This window comes from Heloderma suspectum, chromosome 4 (genome assembly GCF_057233095.1).
Source record: "Heloderma suspectum isolate Gila_16-S chromosome 4, 16-S_ref, whole genome shotgun sequence".
NCBI lineage: Eukaryota > Metazoa > Chordata > Lepidosauria > Squamata > Helodermatidae > Heloderma > Heloderma suspectum.
Window position 1 is genome coordinate 98,055,386 of NC_139461.1, and position 15,419 is coordinate 98,070,804.

Sequence of the window (15,419 nt, forward strand, 5' to 3'; positions counted from 1 at the left end):
ATAGAAACCAGTGGAATGGCTTTATGCCTTCTTACATCCTAACCCAAAATTGCGGATAGAATCTCCATGACCTTGGGTATTAGAACTGGTCATGAAGTAAGAGATACTTATGCCTGAGTCTTCTTCCTGGGCTTACTGCCCAGTCACATGTTCCTATCCAGAGATACAAGCTTTCAAGGATAGGGAACCCACTGCCAGAAAACGACAGCTAAATAATAATGATAATACTGAGAATGTATATAGGACTTTTCTTAAGCATCTATATTCAGATCTAAAAAACAATGATTTGTCATTACAGATACTAGTAGCCTGAAGCCTCAGGTTTGTGCGCTCCCCTCTTTGCCTTCCTCTGCTCATGGAAAAAGATTAGAAGATTCCATTCTAGATTTTTCACATACCATAGTTTGCAGGATTTGGCAATTAATTTCTACATTCATGGAGGATGGGGGAAAGCAAAGAGGAAGCACATGAGCCAAAGGCTGTTTGTGTTCATAACAGGAAACTCTAGTTTGCTGAGGTGGAGAGCTGAGGCTTTGAATATAGTGATTTGCCTGAAGTCATGGAGTCTGAGTTTAGATTTGAACTGCATACTTCCAAAATCATAGTTAATGCTCTTATTCCTAACTATTACACTGCATTACTCAAAAATATGGATGAAGAAAGAAGGAAAGGAGCAGAAATTAGCTAAAGTTAAGAGAAATGTATCTGGCTCTCCTTGTACCTCCTCAAGGCTAAGTGGATAGCATTTTCTAATATATATATGGACAGTGCTTTGCCCAAAACTTGTATAAATTGAAACAGAAATACAAAGTCACAGTCCTTCCTCTCTGAGATTACGAAATAATAGAATGGGTGGAAGTTACAAACAGAACATTAGCTGTATAGCCAGTATAACTGTTGACTGGCTGATTATGCATTAGACAAAAGGATGTGTCCACTGATATGGCCACAAGTTGGGACAGGCAGTAGAAACTGACTTGAGAATGCCAAGGTCAGTTACTTTTTCTTTGTGTTCCAGAATAGAAAGTGAAGGGTATGGACTTTCTGTTTATAGAGTAGCTGAAGAAACTTCTGCATGCCTTTTCACTTCCCCCTATTTACAAAGTTAATGCACAGTAGTTAAAGTCATCGTAATATTGGCCCAGATAGTGAAGATTTGTGGATCACATTGCACTGTCAGTGCTGCACCCCGGTTGCTTCCAGGTCTGTCAGACATTGCACCCGAGACCTGTCATCCATATGCACCCAGAGATGCTTCAGCTAACTGCATGGAAATGAAAATGTGTCTGCTAGCTTCATTAGGCTGCTCTGCAAAAAATACCTTGCTCCATGATGACCCAGACAAGACTCCACTGTTAAGAGTCTACACAATTTCATGGGAGGTATTTGAAAGCTGCTTTACCAGTGGTCTCAATGAGTCAGGGAGCTTTCTGAGTAGACAAATTAAATTCCTCAGTGATGACTAGGCTCCCCACTGGAAATCTCAGTGTAGTTCACAAGGTCCAAGTGGTCTAAATGTTGAATTTTTGTCATCAGTTCCTCTGTGGAATCTTAGCAAGACTCTTTTCTTGGTGGCTATAGCTTCAGTCTAAGGTGCACTCAGTCAGTTGCACTATCTACATTATCTGTAGGGATATGGTGGTTCTTGGAATAGACCACTAATTAATTCCAGAGATGAAGATGCTTTCTCATGGGACCTAAAAGTCAGTGTTGCCATTCTTCTTCACATGTGCTTTCCAGGCAATGGGATGGAGTCTGTAACTGCCTAAGGAATGCTTCTCTAGTTCTATTTAGATAAGAATAAGGAGGTTAAGAAGGATGGTGAGCTTATTTGTCCTCTTCAAAGATGGTTCTTGTCTGGACAGAAATGCTAGAGGAAAGTCTTTCCAGATGGTCACAATCTTGTATACTACAAGCAAGCAAGGCAGAGTCCTCCCATATGGGTTTTAACATATTCTGTAAGTGGATTGCTACCTAAAGAATATTGTTAAAACATGTTCCTTGAAGGAATCTGGAGAATGGTGCTGTCCTCACTGTATACACTTTCAACCGAAATATTTGTGTCAGCAAAGCCAGCGTTTGGAAGGAAGATACTTCATAAAGTATTGTCCCACTGAAGGTGCTGGCAATGAAGAGCTCTCAAAGGATGCCAGTGTTATAGTACATTCAGAAGAACAGAGTACATTCTTGTATCTGTCAGAAGGAGGAGGAATACCTTACCTTATGCATTCCTCTTCTAGTCAGTGTCAGGAGGGTATTCTGACCTTCCCTTGCTACAACACTACACAGTCATAGATGGATTTCATACCAGAGACTCTGGGATGGCCATTTGGTTCTTTTTTCCTGTGCTCTTGGTTTGTATTTTTCAGTGTATTTAAGTTGCATATCATATCTGGGGAATGGGAGAAACATTCTCCCATGATGATTGACAAACTGGCTCTGCCTTGCTGGTCTATCTGGTGGGGGTGGGGCATCCTAAGAGCAGAATAACCTCCTGCCACTTACTAGAGCAGAAATTCACAGTGAATTCCTTTACTCTGTAAACCTGAATGAAAATATATTGTGCATTCTTAATCTCTTATCAGGTTATTTTTCTAAAATGTGAAGATGGTTTGTAAATTAAAAGGGGTGGGTGGGGAAACAGGTGTTAAAAAGATTAGATTACCCCATATTCAATTCCTTTATTTTACTGAAGAGTTGGACTAAATGTTGCATGGCATATCTCAATACTCATTCAGTAAATATGTGTTCTTCAAAGCATGATTACATCACACCTGAAAAGAGTACTAGTTAAACAATCTCATGAGTTTTAGGTGAGCTTGCTTCCTACAATCATTTGTGTGTATATTTATGTAACTGTTGTAGGTGAGTGAGGTTTCCCCAACTCTGTCTAAAGGCATTCAAGCTGAAAAAGAGCCCCGTGTACACCAGTGTTTTGAATGTAGTCAAACATTTTCTTCAGCTGCCATGCTCATGCAGCACAGTAAAGAAGTTCATGGAAAGGAAAGAATCCATGTTTGTCATATTTGCAATAAAGCTTTTAAACGAGCAACACACCTTAAGGTAAGAGATAAAATTAGCAAACTGTTATAATGAAAATGAAAGAGGTCTCAGAAAGGTCTAGCTAGACAAAGAGGTCCTGTTTGTTTAAATCCTGTGAAAAGGGCATCTTTATTCATTTTTGCAGGGATGATCTGCTTCTACTGCATGGATATTTGTTGAAAATAAATCCTGCTCCTATTGTGAACATTTAATAAGTTTTAAAAGATGAGTTATAAAAGGCTGTCATTTAATAATGAATAGGGATACCTCCAAAATTATACTCATTCGAATTTCCTCCTGGATATTGGGGTTCCAGATTTCCTGATCTGGAGTAACCCTAATACATTAGCAGTCCTCCATTCTTCAATTTTTTATATCTGAACTTTGCTCAAACTGCTTTTTTCTGGCTGATAAATAGGGCCATGGTGTGCTTTTCGTAAGTGTTGCTGTCCTAGGATGACTGGCAGTTGAAGAGTGTTCTAGCAAGCTAGTAATATTTCCGCAGCCGCTCCTAATTGGCAGGCAGGCATTCCCCTTGCTATGATGTTCTTCCTGGAAGGAGGAAGTGCAACCTTCCAATTGTCCTTAGTCGTCTTATCCAAAGATGACCAACTGGCTGCTTCCACCTCCCATGTTTAAGAGGCTGACCAGAGGACCTTCCTTTTTAGAAAGACTTGTACTATCTAACCATTTTAGTGATGCTGATTGTGCTTGTTTCTTTATTGCAGTTGTTCTGTTTAGCATTGCATATGTTTTACTGTATTTTATTATGAGTCACCTTTAGTGGCACTCTCAACCAGCAACCAGAATAGTAATTTAAATAATACACAGAAGGCAATTGCCGTATTTCAGTTATTTTAGTACAGGGCTGGGGAACCAGTGGCCCTCTAGAGATTGTTGGACTCCAATTCCCATCAGCCTTACCCAGCCTTGTGAAAGGTGATGGATGATGGGGGTTACAGTTCAAAAACATCTGGAGAGCTACAAGTTCCCCAACCCTGTTTTAGTTTTTAATTCTCTAGGTGTAGAAGGAGAAATAAGCCTTCATTCTGATTCATAGACTTGGTTCAGTGATAATAGAAAACTGTTATATCTGAACTGAGCCATTGTAGCTCCACCAAAATTGTCTGCAGGTGTGGGCTTCTTTCCCTGTCATGTCTAGAATTTGGTCAAATATGGTGCTTTTCATTTTTAGTGTTGTTTCTACTGAAAAAGGGAAGTTGTAAATGGTTGTGCTTTCTATTTTTTGAAATGTTTTATTTTTAATACAAGAAGACCTTGCCCTTTTATGTTATTTCCATCCTTTCTAAAATAGACTGAATTTGGCCATTGGTGGCCTCATACTTTATAGATTTCACAATCTAGATATGTGAGGTAACCATATTCTTAGCCTAACATACATTTCATGTATAAAAACAAATGTGCAAAATATTTATTGTGTGTTTTGATTAGGAGCATATGCAGACGCATCAGGCTGGACCGTCATTAAGTTCCCAAAAGCCAAGAGTATTTAAATGTGATACTTGTGAAAAAGCCTTTGCTAAGCCAAGTCAGCTGGAAAGACACAGCCGCATTCATACAGGTAACAAATTAGCAGTACAAGTGGCTAGCTGTAAGCTGCTAATGGAATACAAATTGTTAAGCAAATTATGTAGGACTTAAATTGTCACCTGGAAAAGTAGATATGGGAGACCACTTTCATACATGATCACGATTGTATACCTGACAAGGCTGTATGGTGTAGTCGGTGTGGAAACTAGAGAATACAGATTTGTGAAATTCAGGCTTCAGTCATGGGTTGATTCATTAGGCTTTTCTGCCAATGCTTAAATGTCTATTTATTTTTTGATAGATAATTTTCAGACACCCAGTACTCAGTATGGTCCAATGAATAGAGAGAGTTGAGCTTGTATCTGACATGTCAGATGTAATGAGGTTATCTTGGACTATACAAGTACAAAATATCATGTATCTGAAGGGTGTAGAAATACACTAACAGTTTTTATATTCACTATGAGTGAGTGAAGAGTATACTGTACAGTATACAGATATACTACTGGAATCAAGAAGAGAAAAAACCACTACTTTCCGTTTTCTCCATGATCATGGTCTGACAAAGATATGCTTTTCAGTCTGTACTTCATAGCATTCCTTGAATCTTACAGATGAATTTATCCATTCAGAACCTTCTAAAAAAAGCATGAGATTTGCTTTGCTGGATCAGGCTAAGTTTCACCTAGTACAGTAGTCTGTTTTCAACAGTGGTTAGCCCAGTGCTTCTGGGAGCTCATAAAGATGATGCCCTTCCCTTTTGTTAGTATCCAGCATCTGGTGTTCAGAAATATACTGCTTCTGTGAAAGTAGACTCCATTTAAGAATCAAAGCTTATAGTTGTTGATGTAGCCTCCATCAGTTTGTCTTATCCCTCTTCAAAGCCATCTAAGCTTTAATAGCGACTACATCTAAGGTACTACATTTTGTAGCATTGTATTTCTTGTTATGTGAAGAAATCCTTTTGTCTGCTTTGAACCTACTTCTGATCGATTTGTTTGGGGTACTTCAAGCTGTGGTATTACAAGAGAGGAATTTCTTTTTCTCTCTATTCTTTCCAAACAGTTCATAATTCTATATACCTCCATCATTTCCCACCTTAGTTGTCTTTTTTCCTAAACTACAATGCTCCAAACACTTTAGCCTTTTCTTGTAGGAAAAAGTATTGCAAGTCTTTGATCATTTTAGCTGCCTTGTTCTGTGCCTTTTCCAACTTTGGCATCCTTTATGAGATAGGGTGATGAGAATTCCGCACAGCGGCTTCTAGCAGTTTCTCCTAGTTCATTGTTTCCCAGACAGTGGGCTGGACACCAGTGGGCCTCAGTCCACGTTCAGGTGGGCTACGCTGTGCTCCTCACTTGCCTGTCCCACAGCCTTTCGGTGGGACTGACACCAGCAGCAGTTCCCTGCATATATAGTGCATAGGCACACATAGGGACAGGAGTTAGAGAACAAATCTGTAGCGTGCAAAGTTGAAAGGGAGGAAAGTAGAGAAAGGCAATGGACGAAAGGTAAAGTGCTTTCAGATGAGGGTGAGGGGGGGAGGAGAAAGAATGTGAATAAGGGAGGTTGAAAGGACAGATGGACTGAGGGAGGAATAAAGGAGACGCACCTGGGGCTGCTGCTGCACTTTGTGGCCATGGCAACAGCCACCTCCTCTGTCTCAGAAGAGCAACCTGGCATTGAGCAGTGGCACTGAAAACAAGATCCTCTTTGTGTTTGTGTTTGAAGGAAATTAGAAAGAGATAAAAGGTTGTTGTTGATGATGATGATAATTGAAAAGAAGGGGATAAGTAAGGGAAGGTGTTCTAGGAGAAAGCAGCAAGAGGGAGGGATGAAAGAAACTGGCAGGTTTTTTGAAAGGGATATAAGTTAAGTGTGAACAAAGGAGGGGAGAAGAAATGGCAGGAGATGAGTAAAAATACTTTTGAGAAGTATGGGTAGCGAGGAGAGAAAAATATAAAATAAAAAGTGTTCTCCACTTTGAGCCTCCAGATTAGCAAATCCTTCCTAAAAATGGAGAGCTCATGATACCTCCAGAGCCAATGTCTGTACTTAAGAGGAAAACTGAATTATGGGACTCCCTGCCAAAAGAAAATCACTGCGGCAAAGGATTTAGAAATTTCCTAAAAGGGATTAGATATTCAAAGGCATCAGTAATTGCCAGTTGATTATACCAAACTCTGCCTCCATCTGCCACCATTTTATGACTGGCTTTGCCCTTGCCCTGTTGTTTTATGACTGGTGGACCTCAGTAATTTTCAGGTCTTCAAATGGGCTCTGAAGGTCGAATGTTTGAGAACCCCTGACTAGCTAACAGCCTCACTGGATGTTGCTGCCTAGAGACAGTGCTGCTTCTTTACTAAATGTCTGCTTCCTATCTTGTGCTATGAGCATAGACCATATATTTTAGAGTGGTTTAGAAGATATCTTAACAAGGATAGCTCACAGGTTAGCATCCAGCTGGTTGCTTTGAGCAAGGAAGATCTCTTTCCTGAGTGCTCACTGGCTAAAGAGCCAGTTTAGGTCATGTTAGTATATATGTGAAGCTTCAGGTTTTGGTTGTTTGCTCCAGTCTGCTTCACTTTGCAATAACTCTTCTAATGTTCCTTATTTATTATAGGGGAACGACCATTTCAGTGTACACTGTGTGAGAAAGCTTTTAACCAGAAGAGTGCACTGCAAGTTCATATGAAAAAACACACAGGAGAAAGACCATACAAATGTGATTATTGTGCGATGGGCTTTACCCAGAAAAGCAATATGAAGCTTCATATGAAGCGAGCTCATGGATATTCTGGTATGTGTAAGTTGTACACAAAATATTTTAGGCCTTTTGGAGCTTAGACCAGCTCTGTAGTTTGTGACACAGTACTCACAAGGCTCAACATTTCTCATTTTCTTGGATTGCATTGAGCACTGGAAGTATTTGGTTTTCCACATTTTCATTTTCAGCCCCAGCTCTCCAGCTCTACATATTCAAAAGTATGTAATGTATTCCAGGGCATATGTGTTTTGACGTGTTCCTATTTGTACTGCATAGGAACTTTTCTCTTCATCATACTCTGCAGAGTTATACCATGGTCTCTAATTCTTCAGTTGATGCGTTAATCAGAACTACTACTACAGTCCTGCTTCTGAGCTGAGAAAGCATTTGGGTATACATCATAAGCTTTTCTGTCCCATGACTAGGGAGGGGTACTGTGAGAATCCCTATGGTTAGTTGCCAAAACAGCAGCATTGAAAAATGAAGTGTTGCTATTTTCAGACAAATCATACATCACTGATACATGGCCTATTTCTATGATATTTAAGCTGAAGAATACTGTTCACCTGATTTTGGCTTTCATAGTTTTTGACATTTATAAATGCTGAAAATGAACAAGAAGGCCATTTTCTGTTCTAGAATCCATACTGGCATTTAATTGATACAGATTTCACATTTTTATGAACCTACTACAATGCAAAATAACCTTACTTATATCATTCATTGGAAATGGACCGTAGGGTTTTTTTTTGTCTCAGACATTTCCTTCTAAAACTGCAAACCCTCTGTTTGCAGAGGCCTGCTAGTAGAAAAGCAACCAGTTTTTCCTGGATGCATGTAGGAATCATATCAAAGCAAGGAAAATGTCCAATCCTTTTCCCCTCTGAGTACAGTAGTGATATTTTCCTTGATCCCTATCACTGTGCAGTTTCTCAGGACTATATAATGTATAAATACAGTAATTGAATGAATATGCATTAACTAATTGAGTTGGAAAAACAGAAGTGTTTTGTAAATAATATTTTAGCTTGTTCTATAAATGATAGTTTTATTCTCAAAATTCAGTTACTTTTTAGAGCACTTATGTAGATATGAATCTCCCTTACCTTCAAGAGGTTCAGAGTGAATAAGGTGGGTACATACTACATAAAATGGATGCACTTTCCTTTTCTAGAAAAAAAAATCGATTTCTTACTGCGCATTTTGTATTTTGTATTTAGTAAAATAAAGTATTTAACTCATCTGCATTTGCAATATATCTTGTGCTATACCTCTTAGTGTTATTTCTCTTGCATATTATGGTAGGCACGGTACAAGAATCCACCAGTCATCAAGGACAAGAAGGCGAAGACATTAATCGTGCTCTGAACTTGGAAGAGGTTGTTCAAGAATCTTCAAATGAATGGCAGAGTATAACCAATATTTTTTGATGACTACTAGGTGAAAGCTTGGAATGCTTTCAGGACTAGATTTTTTTTAATAGTCATCTGTGGATTTTTACTATTAAAATTTAACATATGGAAAATAAGATAATACGGCTTTTTAAATATTACAAAAACATCTAAAAAATTATTGTCTTTTGTAAGCTTGTAGAATATTGGAGAAACACCAGATAAACTTTGCTATGTTGTCTACAATCAGTGATCTCAGGTACATGGAACTTGTTCATATTTTGATTCCACCGTAAGTATATTCACTTAAATAACAAACACACACACACACCCAGATGTTGTATCAGTGAAGGGTGATTGAAAGATAGGCCATATGGAAGTTCTGGCAATCATGAGCATGCCTTGACTGTTTAAAATTAATTGGTAGGGAACTCATCTCAAAATTAGATAGATGCAGTAGAGAATGAACGTTACAATTCAGACAACGTCTGGTACTATTTTACTCCATTAATTGGTGTTGCTGATATGTCAGAAATTGAGAGAACATATTCATTTTATTTAACGACTGTTATCTGTTACTATTTCTCAATAGTACATATTCAGTTTCAAATTCAGCAATAATAATTCAAAGAAAAACCAGCTAACAACAACAGAGGCTCCTTGAATTGAACAACAAATTCATATTTTTCTCTGTGTAGGTCTTACAGCTAAGAAACTTTAGCTAGATAACCATGAAAAACATAAGCCATATATTAAAGATGTTAGAACATAGAAAGCTGTACATCGTCTGGACCAAACCAAGTGAACTGCAGCATGTGTTGCATCGGTTAACAAAGGCTGGTCTCCCTGACAGCTCCACATGAATAAAAACCTTATTTTCTTGTTGCCATTCATTCTAAGAGCTTTTAAAACATTTTAAAAACTACCTAGGCTTTTCAGTATTGCTCTGAAAAGTCCCATTTACTCAGAAAAGGTATTGTCATATAAAAAACCTCACACTGGAATAAAGCATATGTTCTGTTTTAGACATTCCAAAGACAGAAAGATCTTGCTTAATTTTACTTTGATTTTTAAAATTTCTTTATATGTTATATATATGTGTGTATGTATATATACAGATATTTAAGCCTCTGTGTGGCTGATGAGTATATTTTGTAAATAATAATCCCAGTTACAAGAAGTGTTCATAAAGTTTTCAACTTTAGATGAACTCTTCAAAATCAGTATTGATTCATTTTATTGTAATGTAGACATGTTATACCTTTCTGAAAAATAATTGCTTTTTATTTGCCCTCAGTTCCAGAAAGAAGCTATCTGTACATATAATTTATATTTTGTGTATTATAGTACTTTCTATTTCCTGAAGGGGAAGAATCACTGCTTTTGATAGGACATCTCATAATTCTTTTGTTACCTCTGGACATATGTATATAAGTGATATAGGTGGTGACTTGAAAATAACACCTTTGTTATGTGGAAATATTTAAGTCAGACATACATTAAATAATATTAATTTTTTCCAAACTCGGTTTTGTGTCTGATATGTTGTTCTTTTTTGCAAGTTTTAAATGGACATTTATATTGTTTGATGGGGGGAAATTCTTAAGTACTGTGGCTGAACTGTTTCAAGGGACTACTGGTCTTGATTCTGTAGACTGCAGATGGCTCAGCTGCACCAATGCCACCTTATCATCCTAGCTTGCACTATTTCCAGAGAGGTAGCTGTGTTAGTCTGTTGCAGCAAAAACAACAGTCTTTGTCGCACCATAAAGACTAACAAAGCTATTATGATACAACTTTCAGTGACTACAGTGCATTTCACCAGTTACCCTATGACACACCAGTTATTGCAACCATCCATGCCCACTCAGCCCATAAAATGATAAAGAATTTTTTTAAAGGAGTTCTGTGTAGGTTTCAGTAATGGTATTGATCCCTTTACAAATCACTTTGTGCCAAATGGTATCCTGATCCTTTTTCAGTGGAAGAAACGGTGTAATTGTCATCTGTGTAAAGTGGAATAATGTAAAATATGGTGTTCATGTTTAGATTTACAATATTCTCACAAAAGGCTTTGAACTCAAGCCATCTAAAGTTATTTCTGCACAAGAAGGTGAACTGAAATATTTATTTATTTTATTTACCACATGCTTTTATGTGATGGTTTGGAATTATCTCATGTTCTTCTCCATGGCCTCTTTGCAGTACCAAAAAGGAATTCTGAGACTGCACAGAGCAATCTGCAGAACCCTGTAGGGTTCCTGGGAACTAGAGAGTTTCTGCAACACAAGCATAGTACATAGATATATTTATTTTGTCTATTGGTGTGGGAGGGTATAGAGGATGGACTTTCTCTTCCGATCAGGCTCAAGAAACGGGCATCATATTAGTAGGCTTTTTTTCCTACTTTGCACTCCAGATGAAGCTGTTCACCAATTCATTCGCTCAAGAGCAGACACAAATCTCTCCCTGCACAGAAAACATTTCTATTAAACATTTTATTTCTGGAGCTGTCCTCCCTCTTCTGGCTATACCCATTTTTTTCTTTACTGAGCTCCCCCCGCCCTTTGAGCCTCATCCTCCTTTAAAAAAAAATCCTTTTTTTTTCCTCTTCACATTTGTTTTTCCCACTCTCGGCTCTGCAGTGGCAAAGAAATACCCAGTGGTGAAGCCTGGCAAAGAAACAACAAAGCCTGTAAGGCCTGTCTGTGCCAGGTGCCAGCCCTCGAGACTTCAGGGAGCTGGAAGTCCAGCAATTCAGGGAATTGCTGCAAAAAGTGGAAAGTGGCATCCCTACCTAACTCAGGGACGGTAGCCACTGATCAGACCCAGCAGCTTGTAGAGGGACCCACTGCAGAACCTGGGCCCTGTTCTGCCCTCCATGCATTCAGACGGAATGGACCCTTGAGTGGCTACCCCTCACTTCAGAATTATTGGGCACCAACCACCCTTAGTCCAAAGCACTGCAGAACAGTGGACCCACAATAGTAAGTCAAAAGCATTACCTCCACACACCACCAGATGGCAATAAAAATCTCACAAGTTCTTGTATGGCAACAGAGAGGGACTCACCCAGTAAGTCCAACTTTGTTTTAAACTCAGCTGTGCAGTTTAACGAGATAAGATCTGATACAGCGTCCCTATCTGGCCGAGTCTCAGTTCCTAGCTTGTATGAGCAGTTCATTTAAAGGATTAAGAAAGAAAGCCTTAATGAATGCTTGCTGCACAACTACACAAAGGAAGAGAAAGAAGGTGCTCCCATAAACAGTGCAGACTCTCTTCCTCCTCTTTTATCTTCCTCTGTATCCCACTCTCAAGTGAAAAAAAGAGGTCCAAGAATCTGCCAAGGCATTTGAAATCCAAGTGATCTCAGTCCACACACCATTCTTCTCAGAAGTATAGTGAGGAATCTTCTGACTCCTATGCTCTGCTTTAAGGCAATAATCCCCTCCCAATAAACCTAAGGGGGTTCACAATTTCCAACCCATCATACCTGCAAACATGGAATCTCTCAGATTCTCCGGTGCTTTTCACCATAGTAAAAAAGATAACCTCTCCAGAGAAAGAAGATCACTGGAGGACTCTCCCCAGCGCAATCCCAATCCTCTAGGCTCTTCCATAATGATTACTTCCCTCTTATCTCCAATGCAGTTTGCACAATAAGTGTGCAACAATCTAACCAGGAGCTAATTCCACCTCCAAAGGCTGCAGCAGATCTTCCTAAATCCAGAGGGCCACCACATACTTCCTTTTCCTCCATCCTTCAACAAGGGAATGAAGTCAGAACAGGTAAATATCAATGTAACCATGGTTCCTCTAAAACACTCCAAACCCAGTACCCAGTAGATCATCTGGAGTGGCTGTACCTAGTCTCATGGAGACTGAGTGGGAAAGCCTCATAAAAATTGGATACTTGCCAGACTTAATATTCTCCTCTATTCCAGGAAACATTCATCCATATGCATTTTCAAGAATACCTGGAAAGCCTTTATGACATGGTGTAACGTAGAGAAGGTAAACTACAAGGTGGCAGGCCTTAACTCATAGTTTCTTCAGTCTGGTCTACAGATGAGACTCAAATCCGACATCCTTTGATGACAGGCCCTCACATCAGCAGTATCCAAATCAGGTGTTTGAACCCATTGCCTACATCCTTACCTTAGGAGATTCTTCCATGATAATCAGTCCTCCAACGTTCCACAGATACCCATCTTGGGAACTTCACGCAGCCCTCCCTTCAAATTGCCTTTGCAGAAGTAGCATTCACATGGAGAGCATAGCAAACCATACTCTCCCACCCCAAGAAAACAGCCACTGATCCCACCCAGGCTATCTCTCTGCTCTTCATATTTTCTCCTGTATACCACTGACAGCAACAAAGAAAGCAATCTTGGTACTTCCTGTGACGGTTTTTGTTGGTGTGTGGGGTGGGTATACAGGATTCACGCTTCTCTTGCATTCAGTGACTGTTTTTTGTTCCTCTTACATCCTCATCATAAAAGTGTTTCCTTTATTTATTTACTTATTTTCTACTCTCCTCTTTTCCCCAAATAAGTAATAGATTTTTTTCCTGGGTGTTCTTTTCTGCCATAAGCTTGACCAAATTATGGAATTGGAGAGGAGCTTCATCGGAAAGACAAAGTAGCAAAAAGGCTTAGTCACATGACCCCTCCTTAACCTGACGGGAGAGAAAGCCCTTCCTGTATGCCCTTCATACAGCTGCAGAAGAAACTTTCATGGGCATGTTCCCACACTATCAGCTTCACTTTGTTGCGATGTTTCCCCAGCGGCATCTTCTCCTTTTCCAGTTTCCACAGTGCTTAAAGTCCCGCCTTATCATCGCTGTAGCCTGGGGCTCTGCTGTTTCCACTGAGTTCTAATCAAATTATTTTCTTGATGGCTGGGTGGAGTCTGAATGGAGTCTGAGTTGGGTCTGATCACCTCATCAGCGTTCCCGCCTTCTCGGCCATGTTTCCAGGACAGCGGAAGGAGAAGCTAATGGAGGAGTACTGGATTTTTAAAAAGGAATCAGCTTTGCTGTGAAGAGAGACTCCCCCCCCCCACTTTCTCCTTTCCCCTGAAACCCCAGATGCACCTGCATTTCAGGAGCAAGCCTCATTGAGCACAATGGGAGTTACTTCTGAGTAGACACACATATGCTTGTGCTGGGAAAGGTGGGCGAGAACACAGGGAAACTAGCCCTCATTTTAACCCTGAGGACCTCATTGACCACAATGGGAGTTACTTCTGACAAGACAGTAATGGGTTTGTTGTGAGAAAGAAAGCAAAAACAGCCCCCATTTTAACACACAGGATCTCTATAAGGAAGCTGTGAAAGAGTTACGTCCTAAGGCAATGGACCGAAGCCTCGAGATTGGGCTTAATCACATTTAAGGAATTGGGCTTTGATATGTGCTGTGGCAATTGAGGGGCTTCTCTGTTATTTCTGTGGTCACTGAGAGGGCAAGCCTCATTCAGCACAATGGGAGAGAACACCCCTTGACTGGGGTCATGGGCTGTGTTCTAGTGCTTATTTTCAATGATGTTGAAAATCCCTCAGCATCCTGCTCCAAAATGGCGACGAAACTTCCGGAAAACGGAGGGAAAGGTTTGGGGTCACTGAAGTCAGAGTGACACACCCACAAGGCCAGGCCCCATGGGTAGGACTATGATACTTGACCCAGTGCAATTGTGGAGCTGCAATAAGCTGGAAAAGTTGGACTATAACCAGTCTCAGAAAAAGCATTTCAGTGATAAAATGCGGGGCTGGTGCTCAATGGCCATGACGTCATGGAAACACAGAGACTTCACTGCGTAGCCAGGTTGGAGTATATCGTTGGTGGAAACACAGCCCATGGCAAGTACCAATGTCCTTTTCTATCTTGATGTTGTACCTTTGATTAGAGGTGGCTTTTTTTGTCATTGCAAAATTTAGGAACCAGCCAAATCGGAAGATGTGAAAGATGTAGAAACTGAACACGACACTGAGAGAAGAGATCCTTCTGGGATGTCTTGCAAATCTTCATTGTCTTTCTTTCAAGTAGTACTTATCTGAACTTACCTGGAAATGGTAATTTCTGACTTGGGAGCATTCTACTCAGTAAGTGGCTGCGGGTTGTGACTCTCACTGCTGAGGGAAGAACACTCGTATACGCTCACAGCCTTTGCTACAAGTCTACCTCCACCTCAGTTTGAGAGCACCGTTAAGCCATGCTGCCCTGAAAGGGCAGTGAGACTAAAGAAGCTAAGTGAGCAGGGAAAAGAAAAGAGTAGCTGCTAAGGGGTAACAGGAGGCCAGGTACAGCTCATCCAAGCAGGAGCACACATAGAAAAAGGTAAAAACTGTTTCCTGCCTCAGTTTTTAGATCCCTGGGGTATGGAGCACCTAGATTTCTGCAACACTGCCTTTTTCTACATAGCTATGTGATTAGACCACTTGCACGTTTCATCTTTTTAAAACTCTCTGCTATGAGAAATAGGCCTTTAATATATGAGTTTCTATTGGTTGGCATGACAGATCTGTTATCTCTGGAATGCAAGAGTTTAATTTTGCTTTGGGCAGCTGGTGACTCACACGTTCTGCACACCTAGACCTGTCAGCAATGTGGGGATATTTATTTGTTTGTTTGTTTGTTTTATTTCATTTCTATACCACCCAATAGCCGAAG

General features: G+C 39.9%; 1 protein-coding gene across 7 annotated transcripts in view; it reads left to right on the forward strand.

Annotated features, from left to right (window-relative positions):
* Window positions 1-12,369, forward strand: part of ZNF236 (zinc finger protein 236) — a 107,282-nt gene extending 94,913 nt beyond the window's left edge. For 5 of the 7 annotated variants that reach the window (XR_014790193.1, XM_084850028.1, XM_084850032.1 and 2 more), the window contains 4 exons: window positions 2,866-3,063; window positions 4,495-4,624; window positions 7,217-7,393; window positions 8,666-12,368. Coding sequence is in view for 6 of the 7 variants with exons in the window: in XM_084850028.1 (XP_084706154.1) it covers window positions 2,866-3,063; window positions 4,495-4,624; window positions 7,217-7,393; window positions 8,666-8,790 (630 nt within the window). In the remaining variant the exon portion in view is untranslated. Of the gene's footprint in view, window positions 1-2,865; window positions 3,064-4,494; window positions 4,625-7,216; window positions 7,394-8,665 lie in introns of all 7 variants that reach the window. The other 2 variants (XM_084850034.1, XM_084850033.1) reach the window with 2 other exon arrangements.
* The last annotated feature ends 3,050 nt before the right edge of the window (window positions 12,370-15,419 follow it).